The sequence below is a fragment of the Platichthys flesus genome, chromosome 11 (assembly GCF_949316205.1).
Source record: "Platichthys flesus chromosome 11, fPlaFle2.1, whole genome shotgun sequence".
Classification (NCBI taxonomy): Eukaryota; Metazoa; Chordata; class Actinopteri; order Pleuronectiformes; family Pleuronectidae; genus Platichthys; species Platichthys flesus.
This window is the reverse complement of record NC_084955.1, coordinates 4,346,418-4,369,476: the sequence shown is the minus strand read 5'-3', so window position 1 is coordinate 4,369,476 and position 23,059 is coordinate 4,346,418. Positions and strand designations below refer to the sequence as shown.

The window sequence follows — 23,059 nt, the reverse complement described above, 5'->3', positions numbered from 1 at the left end:
CAGTTAGTGAGAGGTCCATCTTCCTTAGTTGTAACTTTCTGTGCATTCACATGCTCCTTAGAAAGCCTTTCCCCGAGTGTTGACGTAGTTGATATGTTCATACACTTTGAAATTGGAATGTGCTAAAAATAGTATGTGTTATGAATGTGTTTAAGCGTGTAAACACATATATAAAAACACCTTGACAACCCTTCCAATATTTACTTAACTAAGAAAAAAAGGTCAGGTGTGAGAGTCATATATAAAATAAACTTATGGACGCAAATAAGCTAATAATCTTTTTGAGGGATAAAAAGTGGTTTTAGGTGCTTCTGGGAGATGAACAAAGAGATTGCAGGTTGCAAAAGTGATTTGATAAATTGAAGAGTAGAAACTAATAATTAGAGACGTTTGTAAAAAAATATATTAATTGGTTCATGAGTGATGACGTCAGCAACTCAGCACCAACATTTTGCCGACTTTTCAAGCTGTTGTTCTGACTTCACATGGCGTCCATGTGAATTTCCCAGTTGGGCACTAATTATTCAGAAACTACATGAACGCACAATTTGTCTTTGCAATTCAACACACTGTGCACACAAGTACAGCTGGTAGCATGGCTGTCGCCTCTTTCACGTCACTTGTTCATTTAGACTAGCTCAGACACGGGATGAGCAGATTTGCATGAGAGGAGACGGGATGTGGTGAAACAGGGGATGAGACAGAGTTCAAAAGATTTAGCGACAGCAGCAGGGAGGCAGACGGCAGATTGAACTGACCCTGGGGTCCAGAGGAGGCAGCCTCATCTCCATGCTCCTCAGCCACTGGCGCAGAGCTTGGATTTGATTCCTGAACTCACTCTGCCATTGGCTCAAGTCATCCACATCCATCCTAGAATAAATACAACAAATTAGACGATAACACATATCCAATCTTGCCAAATGCATTGATTTGGCAAGATCAATGTAATTGAATGGTGATATGTTTCCCTTTGTGATATAACTACATGTTTATTATTTATTTCCTGCATACATGGGGGCTGCTATCAGTTTGTCTGGGGACTCTTGGGTCGTTTCAGGTGCACAGTACAAGTACATGAAAGTACAAGATCCACCATCATTCATTTATTTTTATGAGATGAGTTGGGGAATACTACTAAGTGTGGATAATAATTGGACCACACTATTTGTGCAACAGCAGCTGGACTTATTGTTATATTTAAGAAAATCATTTGAATGATCCCTTACACCAACTTTACAACCTGCACTTCATCAACGTGAGCTAAAACAAACAATATTATTTTATTCTTCTCAAAATACGGCATAACCATAGCTCTCAAATTGAAAACATTGGCCAAATATCTCAGGAGAGACATCTGCTGCTCTGCTGGACTGGAACGTCAGCTTTCATTTTTTAGTATCTTTCAATTAGATGTTTTACACTGTGTGCCTTGCTTCACAATTCTGTCTTTGTGTTGTTGACAAATGCGGACGCACCGGTCTACAGAGCCGGTCCAGTTCACCAACTGTCGCCACAGGCTGTTTGTTCTGTTAACTCTGACTGTTGGTGGCCACTTTCAATCATGCAGGATTCACTATTAGCTTTTTCTGAAAGTGCCTATTCAGTAAGTGATGGACCAATCAGAGCATATGATGTTATTTTTAACGTCCAGTATATAATTTGTGTAAATATTTAAATTAGTCCCTTTTTAAGGACACACTTGCAGCAATGTCGAATAGTACTATACTTCGGCATACCCAAATCTCTTATGTTCTGATGTAGGTGTTGTTGATCCAAACGTAGAACTTTCTTTATCCTGAGAGAGACCATAAGAGAAAAATACAAAATGACCCTTACACCAGTTGTATTCCTCATTTGGAGTTTGAGCTGATGCTATTTGTTCAAGAATTACTGCACAGCACCATGGATAACTAGGAGTGTTTTTAACTCCGTTCCCCGTGTGCTTACCTCCTGGCCTGAGGCTTCAGGTGTGGGCAGAGCTGGGAGGTTAAGGGTCAGATCTGAGAAGTCAAGTGAGCTGAGTGATGAATTCTGGGACGTGAATGCCACGTTTCTTCTGTTGGAAGGCTCCTCCATTAAACCTAGTGGCTAATGTTGGTACATAAAGCAAAGATATATAGAGTATGTAGAGTATGAATGCTCTGGGAGTAAAGACTAAATAAGGGAAACTAAAAATCATCATATTAAACAAAGTACGAAATGGGTTCATTACATGATAAATTGTAGAGTGGGTGTTGTCACCTGATGCACTTGCTCTCAGGAGTGACTGCAGGTTAGACTAATGCTGCCCCCATGTGGCCAACTATTTATTTTTCCATTGAGAATTATATTATTGGCAAGCTCGTTATTCAGAATAAGTGACAGATTCTCCAATTACAACCACTTAATAAAATATAATCTGCTGCCAATACAGCAGTGAAGAATGAGTACATTGGAAGTCCAATTATTAGGGGTTCATTAACCTGTTTACAATCTTCACATGAAGCTTCACACACATAATGAACAAGTCATGAAGCTATATTTACTTTATGTTCCTTACATATTCACCTAGAGCACTAGCATGTTTCCATAACATGTAGTGATGGAAGATTCATAATGTGAAGTATCTTCTTTAATTTGGTTATGTGTCATTGGTGATCCAATGTAGCATGAGTTTTGAAAAAATTAAAATCGACTAGAAATGTCTTCAGTTTCATGGTATATATATATAGATGACAAGAGGGCCTCTTCAGAGCATATTTATTTACAACAGTTTTATGTTCAGAACAATGAATCCACTCAATATATCATTCAAAGCTAAATCTGCCCCCAAAAAAACAACCAGTTAGTTTGTCAGTTTATAAATCGCTAATATTAAAAACCAGCACAGTTACTATCTGCAGTTGTCTTTATTTTACATCAACATTTTCCCAAATATCCTTGGTAAAGTTATTAAACATGCAAGACAAATTCTTAACATATCAAAAAAGTGATGAAAACATATTAGAATGATTTACAGAGGCAAAACACTAAAGGGAAAGAAAATACTTGACATAGAAAAATCACTATAGGCAAAATAAAGCTTGAAGCTGTTTTTGAGTTTCTTAATTTGATATGATACACTCATGAAATGTGCTGTTGTGTTAAATATGTAAATTCTAGAAATGTCACAATTAGCGTTCAGGTAATAAATGCATGAAAAAGGGCCATGAATGAAGTGTGTTCCTAAGAAGGCATCCCAAGATGATGTCAGGTTGACTCAGCCTCAGCTTTCTTCAAATGTGATGCGCAATGGAAAGAATGGATGAACTCAATGGCAGATCTAGAAAAAAAAAGGAAATAACTATGAATTCAACTCAAAATAAAGCAAACAAAATAGGAATTGAACGAAAATTGTGAAAAAAGAAATCTGGATGAAAAAATACATGTTTTTTCAAACATACATACACTGTACCTGTGTTACTGCGTGAGGATGATATGGACTCAGGAATCCATCCAATTTGAGGGAATCGTATGCTCCGGCCAACTGTGTATCTGTGCTCAGATGTTGTCTAAGGGACTGAGGCAGCTGTCAAAGACAAGAGGATAAGCAACAGTCAATTAGCAGCAATTGGGATTTTTGAACTGAATAAGCTGCTATCGTCTTGTGTGTGGGATGGCGTACAGAAATGGCTCTGATGTGAAAGAAACGCAAAGCAAAAAAAGAATAAAAACATTTTTGAACTTACAAGAACCAAAATAACAGGAGGCAGGTCTGTATGGGAGAGGAGGAGCAAGTCTGACACCATCTTGGGATTAATCAGGAACACTTGATTGATGGTGAATATGAAGAATCCAAAAACTTAGTGTGTAAAAGAAAGATGAACTCCAAAAAAAAAGCAAAAGTCCACTGAATATAAATGAGTACAAAGCAATGACAGATGTGACACTAACTTTAGGCGGTCTGCGTAACATTAATTCTGGCACTTCTTCTCAGGGTTGTATTCTTGTAGTGTCAAATTTTTTAGTATCTCACATGTGTATTTTTATTGGGTATTTTATCTAGTTACCCAGACACCATTTCACATCAAAACATTCACACAAAATCTGTCCATATTCTATACAGACATTTAGAAAGTTGAAGGCATCCAAGTATTTTTGAATCTGTTTAAAAATCTATGTTGACGTACAGCATATCAAACTATACTGTCGAAAAAAGATAAAAAATAGACATATTTTCTTGAATGTTTAAGGTAACAAGGATTACTGGAAAAATATTTCTGTTTGACATACATACATTATATATTAGTTTCAGAAAGCAAGTACACAACTTTTTAACATGTAAAATTAAAACTGTGGTCACTTAGAAACAGCTAAATTCCTTGCTTTGCTTTGAAACAATTTTTGGAATCAGTACTTAGGGAAATTAATATTTTATACATTTAACAATGCTTGATTATGTCTCCATATATGAGGCAGATTTTTTGACATCTGCTATATATGAACGAATCAAAAGCCAATAGTGACCACATGCAGGGCAGAATAAATAAATAATATTTTCTTTGTTTCTGTTTCAAATTTTTTTCCTGTGAGAAATGCAACTCTAAAATGCATTAGTATTGTTGGTATAGTTGTTAGAAAGAAAAGGAGCTAATCAGAATCTGCGGTTGTAGCCAGCTGAAGAGGATGAGAAGGAGGAGGAGGAGAAGTTCATGCTGAAGCCAGAGCCGGCATCGATGCTGCCTCTCCTCGAGCCTGTTCGGGATCCGGTCCTTGAGCCACTCCGAGAACCATAGGCAGATCCAGAATTACTGACATTGTAAGGACTGTAAAGGCCTTTGCTGGATTGTGAGGAGGCCTCCAGGAGCCTTAGGCTAGTTCCTTCCTCGATCATACTTCTGTCCATGGCATCTTTGAAGGAGATTTTCAGTTTGGTTTTAGGACATGTTAGGTATTTAGAATAAGCACTGACATCTCTTAGTTTCTGGGCAGTGCGGGCATCAATTGTGCCCTTCCTGATGGATTCATCAAGGGTCACTCTGTCCTCAACGTCAGGTTCAATAAGTCCACCAGTTAGATATTGGATCTCAAGAAAACGCTGGCCAGCCTCGTAGTATAACCAGCCCTTCTTCAGAGCCTGGGAGGCAGACATCTTTACTTTGGTTCTTGGGTCTTCAAATCCATTGAATGCTTTTTGGGCCAGGTTGAGGCGATCAACAACGATTTTATCCACAAGACCCTTTTCTGCTGCATCAGTGACTGACAATCTCTCGCCACTTGTGGGATCAATTATTCCTCCCGTGCATGCCTGGGCCTCCAACAATCTTTGGCCTGTGATGTTGTCTACCAGGTTTCTGTGTATTGCCTCTGTGACAGACACTTTCTCCAGCGTGTCAATGTCTAAGATACCGGCTATGGGGCCAGTCAACTCTGATGGGTCATTCCATATGACTGCAGGGGCTTTAACGGAGGGTATTGGGCTCATGGAAGAGGAGAAGGTGGAACCAGTGGTGGAACCAAAGGAGGATGATCGTGAACGGAAGCCACCCATATTTCCAGTAAGCATGTCAGCAAATTCTGTGATGGACAGGTTTCCAGATCGGTATGTATCAAGAGCCTTTTGGTCAATGAGACCACGTGAAAGAGCATCATCAACATCATACTGTCTCCCTGACCTCCTGTCAATGATAAGGGATTTGACATTACCATCAGAGGAAGTTGTTGTGATCTCTTCCCATTCACACTCTTGCTCAGCAAGCTCCAGGTAGGTTTGATGGTCAATGAGTCCCTTCCTGTAGGCCTCATACACAGTCATTTCTTTGCCAGTCTCTGGATCTACAATGACTACTCTGCGTTTGCGAACTGAGGTTTTGGAGGAGGTCTTCCTTTCCCGCTTCTTGTCTTTCAATAGTAGGAGTACCAGGCCAGTGTCAGGATCAGTAATGCACCTCTCCATGAGCCCGAGGTAGGTTAGGTTTTCCTCAGTGTTGGGATCAAAGAAACCTTTGGTATCATCAGATGGATCGGTCAGGATCTCGTTCATTTCCTCATCAAAGAACCCACGTTTGTAGGCTACCTCAACTGGCACTCTGTGACTTTCCTCTGGGTCAATGATTCCACCTGTGGCAATCTGGGCTTCCAGGAGACGGATACCATGATCTTTCAGGATGAGCCCCTTTTTCATGGCCTGAAACAGGGAGATTGTATTTCCCGAATAAGGATCTCTATATCCAGTCACAGCTCTCTCTGCTGAGAGAAGCTTGTCTTTGAATTCTGGACCTACAATTCCCATTCTCACTGCTTCACTGACAGTCAGTTTGAGATTTTTGATTGGATCAATGACAAAGGCAGTGGCTGCCTGGGCCTCAAGTAGCTCAAACGCAGTTCCTGGCCTAATCATGTTCTTCTTCATGGCCTGGTAAATTGATAGACGTTCCTTTGTGGACTCCAAAAACACACCAGCAATACAGCTGGTGCCTTCAAGGTACCTTGATAGCCTCTCGCTCACCTCCTCCACTGAAATAAGACCTTCATTCAGTTGGGTGACAGTCTCCTGATCGATAATTTGTGACCTGAGCAGCTCTTCCATTGTGATTTGTTTCCTGAGACCTTTGAATGTCAGCCTCTTGTCTCCCAGTGAGAGGAGTCGCAATCCACCATCTAACTTGCATCTCTTGAGCAGCTGTGAATATGGTAGTTTCTCATCTGTGACAGGGTCAACAAAACCTTTAACTTCACTAGCCAGTTTCTCATTGGTTTCCTTGTTGATATAGCCTCTTTGTATGGCAATGTCTGTTGGCAGATGGAACTGGAATTCAGGATCAATAATACCACCAGTGGCAGTCTGTGCCTCTAACATTTTCAGAGCATAATCCTCTGGAACAAGATCCTTCTTCATGGCCTGGAAAAGAGATATGATTTTCCCACTGTATGGATCTTTGTATCCTGTGACCGCTCTTTCTGCTGAGAGAAGTTTATCATGGATCTCAGGTCCAACAACACCTTTACGAACAGCTTCATCAACAGTGAGTGTCTCATTCTTTACAGGATCAACGAGGAATCCTGTCGCAGCTTGGGCTTCTAGGAGGTTCATGGCAACTTCTTGTTTAAGAAAACCTCTCTTCATTGCTTGGTATATGCTCACCTTGGAACTTGAGTCAGTTGTGACCCCAGCAACACAGCCTGTGCCGTAGAGATACTGTTTTACACTGGTCATCTCCATTATGTCGCGAATATTCCTCTTGCCCTGTTTAAGAAGGTTATATGTCTCCAAGTCGATGATGCGGGCATTGTAGAGCTCCTCAATAGTTATTCTTCTTCTCAAAGTCTTATATGACAGTGGACTGTCATTTCGAATTATCTCCCTCTGCTCCATTATCTCAATAATAATGATGATCATCCTCTCTTTAGTGATTTTGCCAGAGCGATATTCATCCATTAGCTTCTGCCTCTCCGATTCTGGAATCATATTTGAATTCATGACATCCCAGAGGTTCAATGGTTTATCAGCAAGGCCCTCAATTGGAATATCAATCTGGGTTTCGGTCAGGTCACTCTCCGTTTGTTCCTCCGTGTAGAGATATGTCTTCTCCACAACAGTTGGAGACTGAGGTTTGGAGAGTGGGAGGATGTACAGGCCGGTCTCTGGATCTCTTTGACATTTGTTTTTAAGCTGTCTGTAGGTTGCATTCTCGTCACTTTCTGGGTCCGAGAAAGCCTTGTTATCATCAGTTGGTTCAGATAGGGTCTTTGCAACTTCTTTGCTGAAAATGTTCTTCTGATATGCAACATCATCTGGGACACGATGGCTATTAACAGGGTCAATGATTCCTCCACTAACCATTTGTGCCTCCAACAGTGGCATGGCGTGCTTTTTTAGAATGAGATCTTTCTGCATTGCTTCAAACAGGGAAATCTTGCTTTCTGTGTATGGATCTTTGTAGCCAGTGACAGCTTTTTCTGCAGAGAGGAGTTTTTCATGTAGCTCTGGACCAACAAGGCCTGACTTCACTGCCTCATCTACTGACAGACACTGGTTCCTCACTGGATCTACAATGAACCCAGTTGCAGCTTGGGCCTCTAGAAGTGAAAGCCCTGTGTTATGTCTGAGGTACTTTTTCTTCATAGCCTGATAAATGCTTATTTTCTCTTTTGTTGCCTCAAGGCAGATTCCAGCAATGCTATCAGATCCCTTGAGGTATTTATTGATGTCTGGATTCTTTTCAGTGACTTGTTTAGGTGTTGTTTTGCCTTGTTGAATGAGCTCGAAGGTTGGTTTGTCAATAATTTTGGAATCATACAGGGAGCCTGCTGGGACAGGGGCTCTGAGTCCCTTGAAGCTGGACTGTTCTTGTTTTTTGGCCTCTTTGGCATCCACAATTGTGACAACAATTTTGATGATCCTTTCAATTGTAATCTTTCCAGACCTAAACTGTCTGAGGAGGTCAAGCCTTTGTTCCTCAGTGAGATATTCAGAGTTGATGATTTCCCAGATGGTCATCTTTCTGCCTTTAAATGGTCCAGAGTCAATCTCAACAGTGGCCTGAGTCATAGCCTCTTTTGTCTGGGCTTCGGTGTATGATGGCTCCTCCTTTGCATTGATTGCGTCATCAGAAAGAGGAAGAAGCTGGAGACCCGTTTTCTCGTCAGTGACACATCTCTTGAAGAGCTCTGAGTAGGTGACCTTTTCTTTAGTGTTGGGGTCAAAGAAGCATTTAGTTTCATCAGTGGGACTGCTCAAAACCTGTTTCATTTCATCATCAAAATAATTTCTCTTGCAGGCAATATCATGTGAAATGCGATGGCTTTTTACAGGATCAATGATGCCACCGGTGGTCATTTGGGCGTCGAGCAGTCGGATTCCTTGTTCCTTAGGTATGAGATCCTTTTTCATTGCTTGATAGAGAGAGACAGTTTTTCCAGTGTAAGGATCTTTGAAACCTGTGACTGCTCTCTCTGCAGACAGGAGCTTTTCATGCAGTTCAGGACCAACAACACCTGCTTTGACAGCTTCATCAACTGTGTACTTCTGATTCTGTACTGGGTCAACCACATAGCCTGTTCCTGCTTGGGCCTCGAGCATAATCAAGGCAGGCCCCTGCCTCATTATATCATTTTTCATGGCTTGATAAAAGGACATTGTCTCTTTGGTTGAGTCAGTCACTACACCTGCAATGCAATTTGTACCTTTCAATGCTTTATGGACACCCTCCATTTCAGACACCTCTTTGACTGTCTTTTTGCCCTTGTTTAATTTGTTGAACAGGTCTTTATCAATGATTTTGGATTCCAGAAGCTCAGCGGCAGGGACAGGTGCTCTCAGACCATCAAAAGTAATTTCCTTCTTCTTCTCCTTCTCCTCTGCAACTGTAATCACTATCTTAATGATCTTTTCAATTGTGATTTTGCCGGTCTTGTATTGTCGGAGGAGGTCCTTCTTCTGGTCCTCAGTGAAGTACTCAGAGTTTATTATTTCCCAAATGGTGACTGTCTTTCCTTTGAATTTTCCAAATGGCACAGACACAGTTGTTTTGCTGAACACATCCTTCGTCTCCTCCTCTGTGTATATGCTTGAGCACTGAGCAGCTTTGTCTGTGATTGGCAGGAGTAACAGGCCGGTGTCGGGGTCAGTGACACATCTCGCCATTAGCTCAGAATATGTCAAAGGTTCCTGAGTGCTGGGGTCAAAGTATCCCTTTTGTTCCTCTGAGGGGTTCTCCATAACCTTATTCATTTCTGCATCATATTGTCCCTGCTTGTAGGCGATTTCATTTGGTACACGGTGACTATTGATAGGGTCAACGATGCCACCAGTTGCAAGCTGGGCCTCAAGGACTCTGATGGCATGATCATGCTCTGTGAGACCCTTCTTCATAGCTTCAAAGAAAGAGATCTTCCCACCAGTATATGGGTCTTTGTAACCAACAACAGCTCTCTCAGCTGAAAGCATTTTGTTGTGCAGTTCCGGGCCAATCAAACCCTCCTTAACAGCCTCATTAACAGAAAGTTTCTGATTTTGAATAGGATCTAACATATAACCTGTAGCCGCCTGTGCCTCAAGAAGGATCAAGGCTGTGCCTGGAGTAATCTTCTTCTCTTCTGATGCTACATAGATGGACATTTTTTGCTTAGATGGTGTCAAAACACCGGCAATGCAATTCTTTCCTTTAAGAATTACTTTAAGTTTTTCGGTTTCACCAAGCTCTTGAGCACTGGTTTTGCCATTTTTCAGGTTGTCAAAGTCCTTTTTGGGTAAAAGGCCAATTTCATGAAGTCTGCTTGCAGGTACCTTATTTCGAATGCCATCAAAGGCTAATGGATCTGGTCTCTTTTCTACACTGTCTACCACATCGCTGGCATTTCTGCCATTGTAAACTGTACTTATGGTCTTAACTACTGTTACAGATTCTTTGGTGACTTGATCTTTTTGTGCGTCTTCAAGCTGCTGCAGCTTCTCACGCAATTTCTGGTTTTCCTCTGCGAGAATCCTTTCCTGCTCTAGTCTCTGATTTTCCAGGTCCTGCATTTCTTTCTGCTTGCTAAGCATTGAGGTCTCAGCCTCTTTCTGCCGATTTAGGGCTGCATCCATGGTAGCCTGGAGTTTCTTCTTCTCCTCCTCCATCTGCTGTCTCTGGCGCTCCTGTTCATCCTTGAGGGCCTTGGCCTTTTTGACCTCTTCTTCAAACTGGCTCTCCAGCTTCTTTTTCTGGTCTTCAATTAGTTTCTCCTTCTTCAACAGCATTTCCTTCTCAGTCAGGAATGACTGCTGAAGCACTGTTTTCTCGTGTTCCATTTGTTTCTGCTGTGCATCGGCGATCTGATAGAAAAGCAAGAGAAAACAAGTTACAATAGGTTTTTGGCTGAAGGACATAATTAATTATTTAAAAAATATGTACAATTTGTGTATAATTTGTAATGGATAAAACTTGCACAATGCACTATGCTTATGCAATTAGAGATCAGAAATATTCACCAGTTGAAGTTATATATCCGTTTTTCAATTTCTCAATGTATATATACGCAAAATACTACTGAACCAATTTTTTTACAAAATTTTGTGGAGGCGTGGGGTATGAGTAAAGTTCATTAAATTATTGAGCAGGTCCTGAAAAAAGTGTGTTTCCAGTAATGATTATTTCTTTGGTTTAACACGGCCATATAGGTCTTGGCAGAGACATGCCCTATTTGAGCTTCTGAAAATATTTTAATTTTCTAGCATCCCAATATTTAAGATTTATTATTGTACTGCAGTATTCTTTGTATTTCTGACTACATGAATATATATATATCATGAATCGAAACATTTAAATGTTATTTCTAAAATATCTTATAACATGTTACGGTAAAACCAAATTAATTTACACCATGTTACTGTCCTCTGATATCCTCTCCCAGAGAGTTCATGCCTGGACCACAGCGGATATTTAGGCTAAAAACATGTCTTAAATTATCTTGTTTCGCGTCAAATTTGAATGTCAGGGCATTCAGACACCACAGGAGCAGTATGGAGGCATGAAATGTTTTTATTCTGTAGTTTGTTTACGTTTGAAGAATTGGTCACTATTTACTTTAATTGTTTTGGATTTGGCTCCAACACTGTTTACCCCTGAAACTCCAAAAAGATTTTGTGGGCTCGAACACTTCAACCACCCCTCAATCGCCATAGTGGTGAGTATTTTTGACATGCAGTTCAATGTGAATATAGTCAGCAACCTTCAGCCACCTTCCTGGAAATTATATCTATATTTTACTACTTTTATATGTAAAGTATATGTAATAATACTCATATTTAAACCTTCAATCTCTAAAGCATTGTGCAGGCCCAGATCTTGACCGCTCAGACTGGGAGGGGCTATTAGACACTTAAGGGTAGGGGCAACTTTTCACACAGTGGACTTTGTGTTGAGAGTTTTTTCCAAGTTTTAAAGAACGCGCCTCAATAGGAAATTCACCCAAGCCATGGTATAATGTAAATATGTAATATAACAATAATACTACTAAAAGTGATTATTTTTTACACTGGCCACACACAGACTAGTGCAACCAAACTGTTTTATGCCTGCGCAGAAGCACACATTCAGGTGAAGAGATCCAGTGAGGAAGCTGTGAATGGACAATGCTGTATTAAACACAACACTGACGATTAATTTTAATGAAACAGGTGTCATTGTTTTAAAAATGTCAACAGCCACGTTACATTTTTTAGATGAACAAACTGTGAACACCTGGAGACTTTGGCTTGGCTGTCCTTTAAGTAGCACCTGAAGGCAGCACTAATAATAATGAATGTTTAATCGATCTGTGCATATTATGAATGGATATCGGATCATTCAATTCAAGCTCAATTTAAATCAAAGTATAGTTTAAAACCAGCCCTATGTCCAACCAGCAATTCAGAAATCAATCCAAATTTTGTCAGAGCGATTGAAATAAAAGTGATTGGCAGATTGAAATGGTACATGATAAAGCTGACCAATTTGGTGGGCAGAGTAGAACTTTGGGTGGTCATTGCCCCAGCCCACTTCTAGATCCAGGCCCGACGTTGTGTAACCTACTGTACTCTGCAAAAACTTAGTTGAGTACAAAATAAAACATTCCTACAACTTTTTGGCAGCTCTGCCTATCGAAAGGTCTCACTCGACTTCAACTTAATTTTTTGACAAAATAGTGACTCATTGAAGGAATGGTCCTCTGAGTGGAGCGGTTCTACATGTATGGAGGTTCTTTGGTAAATTATTCAGCATATATTTAGACTTTTCACTAAATTGGTTGAGGATTGTCATAGTTTAAAGCCATTTTACCCTATTGTAAATAATGAAAGGTTCATCTATTTTTATGTACTGCAAGTTCTGAGCCTGAAAGAAATATGAAGCATGTCTTAAAATGAGGACACATTCCAGGGAATGAGGGGACATTCAAGATGTGATTTGCATGAGCACAGTGCACTGTGAATAAATACAATTTCATTCATAAAGATTCAATTTCATGTTTAGTAAAATAAGAGAAAGGTATAGAGAAATTAAAGGAAAAAGAGTGTTAGTTTTCTGATAGAATTCACAATGACATAAGCTGCTTTGTTATGCCATTTTTGACACAATACCTCTTTAGACTTATATTGAAGTTCCTCAGCATCCTGTTTCAGTCTAGACTTCTCCTTCTCTAGGTCTGCGATTGCTTTTCGTAAATCATCAGCCTCTTTACTGGTATTAAGTCTGTCGACCGTCATTTTCTCCACGACTGTCATTTTTTCTTTGGTGGCTATTTCAGTCTCATGAAGACGAGCAGCAATTGTGTCAGCTTGTTTCCTGAATTTCTTTGCCTCCTCTTCAGCTTTGGCCTGGGCTTCACTGAGCTGAGAAACCTGAAGCTTGAGTTTTTCAGCTTCAGCTATTATCTCCAATTGCCTTTTCCTTTCCGCTTCAAGGGATTTCTGGTACTCCTCAGTTTCCTCTTCTAGACGCTGCTGCATTAGTTGTTTATCCTCCATCAACTTTTGTGCCTGCTGTTGAGCCAAGTCCTTCTGCCTTTGGAGCATCTCTGCCTCAGCTTTAAGTTTAGATGCCTCTTGTATGGCCTGCATTTTCTCTTTGAGCATTTTCTCTGCAAGACTTCTTTGCTGATTTAGATCATCTTCTGCAATCTGTCTTAAGCGTGCAGCCTCTTTGGCTTCTACAGTAAGTCTAGCAGCGTCCTCTGCAAGATTTTTCATAGTTTCAGCCTCTTCTTCAAGGAATTTTTGAGTGTTATCTTTATCTTTCTTGATGAGGCGCTGGTTTTCCTCCTCAATTCTGATTTTTAGTTTGAGAAGTTCCTCCATCTGAATCTTGACTTTGAACAACTCCTCCTCCACCTGGCCCTTTTGTTTGACAGCGTCATCAACCTCATCCTTCAAGCGCTGCAGCTCTTCATCCAGGACAGATTTCTGATTATCAGTTTCATCAAGCTGAAGTTTAACCTTCGTGAGCTCTTGCTCCACTTGGAACTTCTGCTTTAATGTTTGCTCTGCCAATTTTTTGTGCTTAGCCATTTCAGCGTCGGCATGATGCTTCTGCTTGAGTGCTGAAGTTTCTGCTTGTGCTCGTTTGGCAGCTTCAAATTCTGCCTCCTTCCTCATTCTCTCAGCATCCTCTTGAGCTTTGGCTTGGATTGCAGCTTCCTGCTCAGCAGCTGCTCTTTGTCGTTCTGCTTCTTCTGCTTGCTGACGGAAGAGAGCTGCCTCTCTCTCTGCCTTCTCCTTAGCAGCCTCTGCCTCCTTGGCAAGCTTCTTGGCTTTTTCATATTCATCCTTAAGCTTCTTTTTCGTGATGCTGTCTTCCTTCTGTTGCGCAAGGACACTTTGAACTTGCTGCTCAGCTGCATTGCATTTCAAGGACGCTTGTTGAGCTGCGACAATCTGTTTTTCAGCTTCTTCGTCAGCCTCATCTTTCTGCTTTCGGGCCAGTTCTGCTTTCCTTTTCAGACGATCCAGCTCCTCCTGGGCTGTCTTGCATTGTCTGCCTGCCTCTTCTTCAGCAGCTGTAATCTTTTTAACCTTCTCTTCTGCTTCCCTCCTCCTCCTCTCCTCCTCAAGGGCAAGCTGTCTTAGTTTCTCTGACTCCTCCTCTGCTCTGAGCTTGCTTTGCTGAGTTTCCTCTGCAATGTTTTTCAGTTTGTTAAGCTCTAGCTCCAGGTCAAGTTTTCCTGATGAAGCCTTCTCAAAGTTGAGCTTGAGAATTCTGATCTCTTCCTCTACAACCCGCCTCTGTTTGAGTGTGTCATCCACTATGGCCTTTTGTCTTTCCATTTCAGTATCAGAGGATTTCTTGAGTTGAATTATTTTTTCCTCAATCTCTTGCTTGTGCTGGTTGGCCTGGTCTTCCAGAGCTTTCCTCTGGTAGGCCTCATCCTCAGCATGTCGCCGGAGCCTCTCGTTTTCTGCCTCCTTCTCTTTCAGAGCAATTTCGGCTTCTGTTTTTAAACGGGTCGCATCACTTATTGCAGCCAGCTTCTCTTTGAGAATTCTCTCAGCCTCTGCTCTCTGACGAGCAGCCTCTTCCTCAGCAACTTGTCTCTGGTGCTTGGCCTCCTCTGAAATGGCTCTAAGCTTGCTTGCCTCGTCAGCCAGGTCCTTCATCTTGGCGGCTTCAGCCTCAAGAAGTTGTTTGCTCTTCTCTGTGTTGGACATGGTCTCCTTTTCTGCCTTGGACTTGAGCTGAATGAGTATATCCATTTCACTTCTCACTTTGGCCAGTTCATCCTCCAGCAGTTTCCTCTGTTGTTGAGCTGCAACAACTTCATTCTTCAGGCGGTAGAGTTCATCTTCAAGGAGGGATCTCTGCTGCTCTGCATTGTCAAAATCTGCCCTAAGACGAATCAGTTCTTGTTCTGCAGTGAGTTTCTGTTGAGCTGTGCTCTCAGCAATCTTTCTCTGCCTCTCTAGCTCTTTTTCGGCCATATCCTTCTGCTTCAGGGCTGAGTCTTCAGCTTTGGCTCTCTTCTTAGCCTCACGCTCAGCCTCGTCTTTTTGTTTTTCAGCTTCCTCTTGAGCAAGGCTCTTTTTGTGGGCTTCTTCCTCAGCCTGGAGTCTCAGGCGGAGGGCCTCATTTGCTTTCTGCCTCCATTTTTCAAGCTCTTTTTCGGCCTCTTCCCTGGCATCATCTGCATCTTCCTGTTGTCTCTTAAGAAGTGCTGCTTGTTGTTGCAGCTGAATGACAGCACCATGCTCCTGTTTGAGGGATTCCTCTAACTTTGAGGTCTTTTCCACAAAGGAGTGGTGTTTGCTCTGGAGCTCAGTGGCAGCAGTCTTCTGGGCTACCTCCTGAGCAACCTTGATTTGTCTTTCCTTTTCTATTTCTGCTTGCTTAACCTGCCTTTCAGCCTCCTCGGCCTGCCTCTTTAGATTTTCAAGGTCTTCCAGGGCTATTTGCTTTTGCCTGGCAGCTTCCTTCTCTGCTTCAGATTTCAGTTGGAGTTCCTCCTCTGCCATGCGCTTTTTCTGGGTCTCTTCCTTGACTTGTTTGCGGAGCTTCTCAGCTTCCTCTTGGGCAGCCTTCCTGAGTTTCTCAGCCTCGGCTGCTCTTTCACGAAGTTGCTTGAGCTCAGATTCTGCAGTCGATTTTTGATGTACAGTTGTCTCCAGCTGAATCCTAATAAGGTGGATTTCCTCTTCAATCTTGAGCCTGCTTTGGAGAGCGTCATCCACTTGTTGACTTTTGTCGTTGATCTGCTGCTCTGACATGTTTTTGAGCTCATGCAGTTCCAGCTGGATGTTGTGTTTTTGTTTTTCTGCATCTACAGCAGCATTTTCTCTCTTGCTTACTTCCTGCTGCATTTTGAGCTTCAGCTCCTGAGCCTCTTTCTCAGCTTTGGCAATGGCCTTTGCGTGACCTTCGGCTAACTGCTTCTGTTTGTCTAACTCGGCCTGCATCTTGGCCATTTTTTTCTGCTCTTCCGCTTTGAGTTTCTCTGCAGCTTTCTGCATTAGTGGAAGCAAATGGTAAAGAAAGGGTTAAAATCAAGCATGACAGGTTAAAGGTAACACTTTACACTAACCAGCTCTAAACAGTGTGGCTTTAAGTTGTAATTACTATAGTAATTACAGCTTAATCACAATGGAGCGATTAAATGTACTGTATTACCCAGGCAATGTTAATGTTAAAAAAATTAGGTCAAAGATCAATCACTAGATGCAAATTAGATGCACAATCATCACAGTTATGTTAATTCATGATGCAATAGAAATAACTGAAGACAATTCAAGACAATTCAGGGGAAAATGGATGATGGAAATGTATCAATAATGTATGGAAACAAAATATCACTTCACAACACACAGCAAGAAAATCATATGGCATGCAACTGTAGCTGTAGTATTAAGTTCCTAAAATTGCATAATGAATGATACTTATATATCAGAGTCTACATTGTAACTTAAATGCTTAAATTGCTGAAATATTTTGTTGACAGCTATACTCTTGTGTATGCAGTTAGACTTTCTACACATTTATTTTATAATCGATATCAAAATACTATTAAGTATAATACTATGTTTAATATGTAGTATTAGTAATTGTATTGTCAAGATTATATTTCACTTGTTGTGTTGTTTGTGTTACTATAGATTGCAATACAATCTGACAATAAACATATTGTGTGCAATTTGTAACATAATTGTGCTTAACGATAAGCATTATTCACACCATTCACTTAATGTTTTGTTTTTTTATTTCATTCCATGCACTCGGGGGTTCTCTCTAATCACAAAGTGGAATGAAAAGGAAAGAAAAAGTCAAGGATAAGAGGTTCAGACGATGTCACGGTTAGTTCAAATCTAGCTTATGAATGCAGTAAGTTTAGGAAGCACTGTAAATTAAGTTAACTAGGCTGACTATGCATAAACCTTGAGTAAGGGTGTTAGTGATGTGGAGACACGATAGATAATTGCATTAATTTTCTACATAATCCTTAAGTGAAAGCAAGAAAATGGAATGGAAAGACAAGAATGTGACACAGGTGTTAGTGACAGAGGGAATGGACAGACAGCACAGAAATACTATAACATAATTTACCTCTTTAATGCTGAAACAAGTAAAGCGTTCATCATGGCAAAGCACTGGCAAGCAGTTAAGAGAAGCAAAGAAACGATAAAAACATTAGGGTTAGAATATAACGTAAACCGTAAACGTGTGTTAATTTAGAAAAAGAAGAGAGCTGAATACCATGATAACCAGTGAGAAACGACAAAGTCCTAGTTTAGATTTTCTTTAAAATAAAGAAGCCAGTGGGTGAAGGAAGAATAGAAAAAACGAAAGAAGTGAAAGAAAGAACCCCTTGTTTTGAATCTACAATTGCAGACAACACACACAATGAATGGAAATGGAGTAGATCAAGGATTTCTGATCATACACTGTGTTATATTTGTTCATTCTAGTTTAAGACATTGAGAGTCAGGAAGTCAGTGGCGTCAAACTGAAAAAATGTACTTCACTCAATCCCAATGAATCACACTTGTATGTAATATATATTCCTTTCTCTTTTAACAAACTGTAAGTCTTCACATGACCACTACTGTCAGTGTATAGTATACTTCAAAAATATTTATTCAGCTACAGCATGCCAATGTTTCATGCATAACCAGTGCAAAGGAACTGTTTTGTCACCCGTACATTAATGCCATGTGTGGATATGTGTGTGTGTGTAAGACACACAGACAAAAGTGCGTGCATTCATGCGTTTTGGTGATCGGCGGTAAATTTGTTTGTAAGACGGTCGGTCGATTATTTGGTTGATTTGTTAGCTTAATGTTAGAATTCAGTTTGTTTGGGATCCTTGGCCTGATGTCACGCACCTCCTCGTTCTCCAAGCGGCGCTGCGTGTCGGTGATGAACTTGATGTACTGACTCGTCAGAGTCATCAGCTCACTGTACCTGGTCCTCAGTGTTACATACTAATACAGGGAGACACAAACAGCACTTAAACATTTGAAATGATCAGTGTATTGCACGCCCTAGGGCTCCTGCAGAGAAAGGGAAGTTGTCCTTTATTTGAATATTCAGTATTTTCTAGAAACTGGAACTAAAATGGTTTTGAAGGATCATACCTCCTGAATAATGTTGTCAGAAGCAGAATCCAGTTTGGATTTCTTCACGGGAGAAGTAAGAGGTTCCACCTGAGCTTTGTAGGCGACCAGCTGGAGTTCGTAGTCCTATTAGATGAATAAAAAACAGTCTCCATACATCAGTTATGTCACAGACACTTCTTAATAAATGCTCCAAACTAGAATATGTACAACTTTTAATGCAGACTTTTGTCCTATAGTACTCACCTTGATTGTATCAATGTATGCTTTAGCATAATTTTGACACTCATCAACACTGTCTTTGTTCTTCTCAATCTCCTCCAGCAGTTTCTGTTATGAAAAATAATTCAAATAAGACACGTGAATTTGTTCTTTTTTATTTTCTATTCTCAATTAAGAACCCCAAATAAAGAAAAGGGGCCATGGTCCAAACTCGATTTTGATCACTAATTGTCTGATATGTCGAACACAGAAGTCACTGTTTCATTAGCTGTTTGTTAAAGGCAGCTGGATCAGTGAAATGTGACGATAATATTCGTCATCAGAAAGAGTCAGACAATGAGAGTCAGAATCAGTAATAAAATATGAATACAATTATACCTTTTCCTGGGCAAGCTGCTCTTTCAGAGTTTTGCTGTCAGTGATGGACACGGCCTGGATCGTCTCCTGCCTTTGCTTGGCGTCGGCAATCCAGCTGATCAGCCAATCGTAGCTCTCACGATAGTAGCCTAGCTGGCGGCCAAGCTGCTCCAGCTCCCTCTGGCGTAGGTCGACCTGGGTGAACACTGCCTTCCAGCGGTCCTGGAGGCCAGACAGAAGTTGGCGGTAGTGATCCAGCTCGGTGTCCCGCTCGCTGTGCACACGGTACATCTTGTCGCTCACAGCGGACGCTTTCTTCAGCTCTTCCTCCAGGGAATCAAACACTGGCTGTTCACTCTCGGCTTCAACCCGCATTTTCTGTAGAAAGATTTGACGAAAACAGATATATGGGCCAGCGGTGAGCAAGCATGATCACCATAAATGATGAGGCTGTACTGGATTTCATTCACAATCATGAATTTAATATTTCCGAGAACTGAGAGCTGGTAAAAGAATCGTATGCAGTGTACCTTCAGCTTGGATCTGTAATTCTCTACTTCCTTGACGTCACTGGGCACAGTGTGAACCTCCCGCAGGCAGTCCTCATACTGCTTGAGAACTCCCTCAGCGCCCTGGGTGTTACGGATGACCATATCCACAGTCTTCAGCCTGGGACAAGAAACAATGATAACATAAGTAAAGGAGTACACACTGGCCATTTCCTCTGAAGAGTGAGTGGTGGCGGACTCACTTGTCAAGATAAATGGAGGAGAGCATGTGGGCGTGGTCCATCTTCTGCACAGTGAGCTCGAGCTCTGAGCGCAGCACAGGAGCTGAGGCAGACTGCTGAGGGGAGGACAAGACGTCCTGTGTCCTCACAGTTACTTTGTCCAGATCCTTCTTGAGGCCCTCAAGCTCCACCTGCACTTTCTGTATCACAGAGGAAGACAACAAGAGTTAACATTATTATGAGTGTCGACCTGATTGAGTTTTAACATAAACTAGGACTTTTTCTGCGCTGAGGACCGGATTCCAAACGAAAAAATACTTCAAATATGCTGGGGGAAACCTTAAAACTTTAACAAACATGTGTAGTGATACTCTAGATCGACCAGCAGCTCTGCTCTGATTTCATTGGGTTCGGCCTCAGCGGGAACGAGTGCGGCCACAATAGGAAGGAGGCCTGCAGGCTTACAATCTGCTATTCTCACTGAATAGCGTACAAATTCAAGATCTCCAAACAGCTGTGATTCTCTGCTGCAATTGCACACACACAGTTCCCGCTCACTTTCATCGCTCATCAATAACACCTTTATTAAATTTTCATTTCACTTCTTTGCTTCTGCTTGTCTTTGTGTTTTCTTTAAGGGTTTTGTTTTGCCTCGAGGATCACTGAGCTCCAGAGGATCATGTTGTGGATGATTTCCTCTGCAGAGATGGTTCATTAAGTCTTACACCAAGAAACTATGAAAACTAGGCTAGTTCATGGGATAATTTATTAACACTGTCATGAATCGTCATAATTCAGATATAACGCAGAAACATGCAATAACCATTATTTGAAGGTTATTTGCTGGGTATTTCTCAGCATTTTTTAAATTGAGACACATTTCCACTGTATCCTCACCTTAATGAGAAAACAAGTCTACAGGCAACCCAGCAGATTCCTGCCATGTCTAACACAGAGGAGAAGCTGGCAGAAGCTGGTAGATGCTCCCCTGTCTCCGCTGGTTATGTTTCTTTTATGATCATTTTCTTAATTTCTCAAAGTTAATATGACATGGATTCTATTTTCCCCATGTCATATTGCTGTTTAAACACATTGCAGTAAATTAAACTGAATTACCTTCTGCTCTGTTGTCTTCTGAATGCATTCCTTCAGAGGCTCGTTCTCCAGGGGTTTGCGTATGCGGGCCACGGTCTTGGCCTCACAGTCCTCGATGTGCAGACGCAGGTCCTTGATCTCAGAGATGTAGTTCTTACACAGGGACTCGTTCTTTTGACCTGTGCAGTAGCACACACATTGGTTTAGAACTACAGTAACACACTAAAGTATACTGACACCTAGAGGTCAGCTTGAATGCATGGTAAGTTCAAGAATGCAGACAATAAGTTGGGCTGACATGACATGCTACGATGTAATGTTAAGGATTTGATATTTATCAATATTATTTCTGTAAACTTATAGCAATGTTCAACTGCAGTGCATTACAGCTCGATCATACATGCAGCTGGTCATGTGTTGGGTCTCAAACGCACACAGCTCCATATTCCTTTATAACATAGAGTATATAGAGGGTATTTTCTTCCAACGTAGTTACACTATCATGTATTAAGTGGCTGCATGACAAAAAGCACAACATGCAGTCACACAGGACTCTAATCTAAAATTCAAACATCCCTCCTAAGCTCAAAGCCTGTACACACACGAGCTTGGCGAGCTGCAGCTGTGCTTGGCTTTAAATCACTCACCTTGGAGCCTAACAACCATTTGTCCTGAAAGGTGAATTGACATCATGAAGTTGCTGAAAACCTACTGTACCTACTTTATATATACAGGAATAATGAACAGCTGACACGTGGTGTAGGGAAATCATTGCTACCTTTCTCCATGGAGCGAAGCAGGTTGTCGAAATGCTGGGTGGACTTGGTGTAGTCTCCCTCGATCTGCATGCGGTCGTCAGGGCCAAAGAGCTGTGAGTCCTGGCTGTCACGCATGTAGTCCTGGTAGTGCAGCTCCAGGTTCCTCATCATCAGCCTGTATTCCTCTGTTTTCATGGTCCTTAACTGCACAGAAGGAAGAAAGTAGGACAGGATATAGAGGCAGGAGTTCACAGTGTTGCGCTCATTCCAGTTATTTGCAGGGAGCCAGACTCCTAATCCTATTAAGGATTTTGAATAAACTGTATATATTTATTTTAAGAGTTTTCTCTTCCAGTGGAAAAAAATGATCCTGTAGTTATGAATTCAACAAAAATCCCCAATTACATGAGGTGGGTGCAATCTAGTTATCTGAGTAAAGTAGGCTGAGGTTCAGGTTGTATTTAGTTTTTTCCAGTTAGATACTATATTTTACTGAGACCTTTATGTTGCACATTAAGGTCAATGTGTGGATTGGTGTAAAATGGTGTTAGTCCTCACCATGGTGATGTTCCAGGATTGAATCTGTGTGAAGTCCCTCATCAGGTACTGCCAGGACAACATGCTCTTCATGTCAACGTGGAGCATCTGCCACATGGTCACCATCTGCTGGTGACCCCCGTCCAGACTGGAGGAGCAGAGGAATGTAAAAAGTGGAGGAATTAAGAAACAATTGACACAATAGAATTTACTCAGCATGAGGTGTCAGATATTGGATAATTTGTGTTGAAGGGCATTTTTCATTATCTTGTTAACAATTTGAATTTGGTGTCTCTAAAAAAGTCACAAGACGACTAATCAAATCCTCTGAGGCAGCAGTTGAACGATCATAAGACCACATGTCTAACAAACCCTGCTCCTTCAGATTCTTAACAAAATACAGTGTGTCCAGTGTGCATTATATATATATATATATAGTTTTGCACATTATATATATGCAGAACTATTAATCAACCTAGCAGTTTAATGTCACTATAGGTATCAGAATTGCTAGTAAACCTACAGAGGTGATATTCTGGTAGATGGAACGAATGACAGTGTCTAACAGCTGCAAGAGTAAGCTAGGTAATGTTTTCACCTCGGTCTGTTTGTTTGTAAGCAAGATTACCCCAAAACAACAGAACAGATTTCCTGCTAAACTTGGTGGAAGGATGTGGTCGGAATCAGGATCAACACATGAAGGTTTTCTTTTAACTTTTTTCATCATTTTTAATCATTTAGACTTTGAATAATTCATGAATTTTGATGATCATTTGATTCCACTTAAGGATCCTGTTGGTGGAGGCATGCACTCCACTGCGTGTCATTCCACTTGTACTATGTTCT

At 41.1% G+C, this 23,059-nt stretch overlaps 1 protein-coding gene across 7 annotated transcripts in view; it reads right to left on the bottom strand.

Moving 5' to 3' along the window:
* Positions 1 to 2,723: 2,723 nt before the first annotated feature.
* Positions 2,724 to 23,059, bottom strand: part of LOC133965516 (plectin-like) — a 62,768-nt gene continuing 42,432 nt past the window's right edge. For 5 of the 7 annotated variants that reach the window (XM_062400110.1, XM_062400111.1, XM_062400112.1 and 2 more), the window contains 13 exons: positions 22,235 to 22,361; positions 21,697 to 21,880; positions 20,940 to 21,097; positions 19,845 to 20,023; positions 19,624 to 19,762; positions 19,115 to 19,471; positions 18,761 to 18,844; positions 18,536 to 18,640; positions 18,284 to 18,382; positions 13,058 to 16,411; positions 3,708 to 10,774; positions 3,434 to 3,547; positions 2,724 to 3,301 (listed from right to left, as the gene is read on the bottom strand). In XM_062400110.1, coding sequence (XP_062256094.1) covers positions 4,613 to 10,774; positions 13,058 to 16,411; positions 18,284 to 18,382; positions 18,536 to 18,640; positions 18,761 to 18,844; positions 19,115 to 19,471; positions 19,624 to 19,762; positions 19,845 to 20,023; positions 20,940 to 21,097; positions 21,697 to 21,880; positions 22,235 to 22,361 — 10,948 coding nt within the window. In that variant the 3' untranslated portion in view covers positions 2,724 to 3,301; positions 3,434 to 3,547; positions 3,708 to 4,612. Of the gene's footprint in view, positions 3,302 to 3,433; positions 3,548 to 3,707; positions 10,775 to 13,057; positions 16,412 to 18,283; positions 18,383 to 18,535; positions 18,641 to 18,760; positions 18,845 to 19,114; positions 19,472 to 19,623; positions 19,763 to 19,844; positions 20,024 to 20,939; positions 21,098 to 21,565; positions 21,590 to 21,696; positions 21,881 to 22,234; positions 22,362 to 23,059 lie in introns of all 7 variants that reach the window. The other 2 variants (XM_062400108.1, XM_062400109.1) reach the window with 1 other exon arrangement.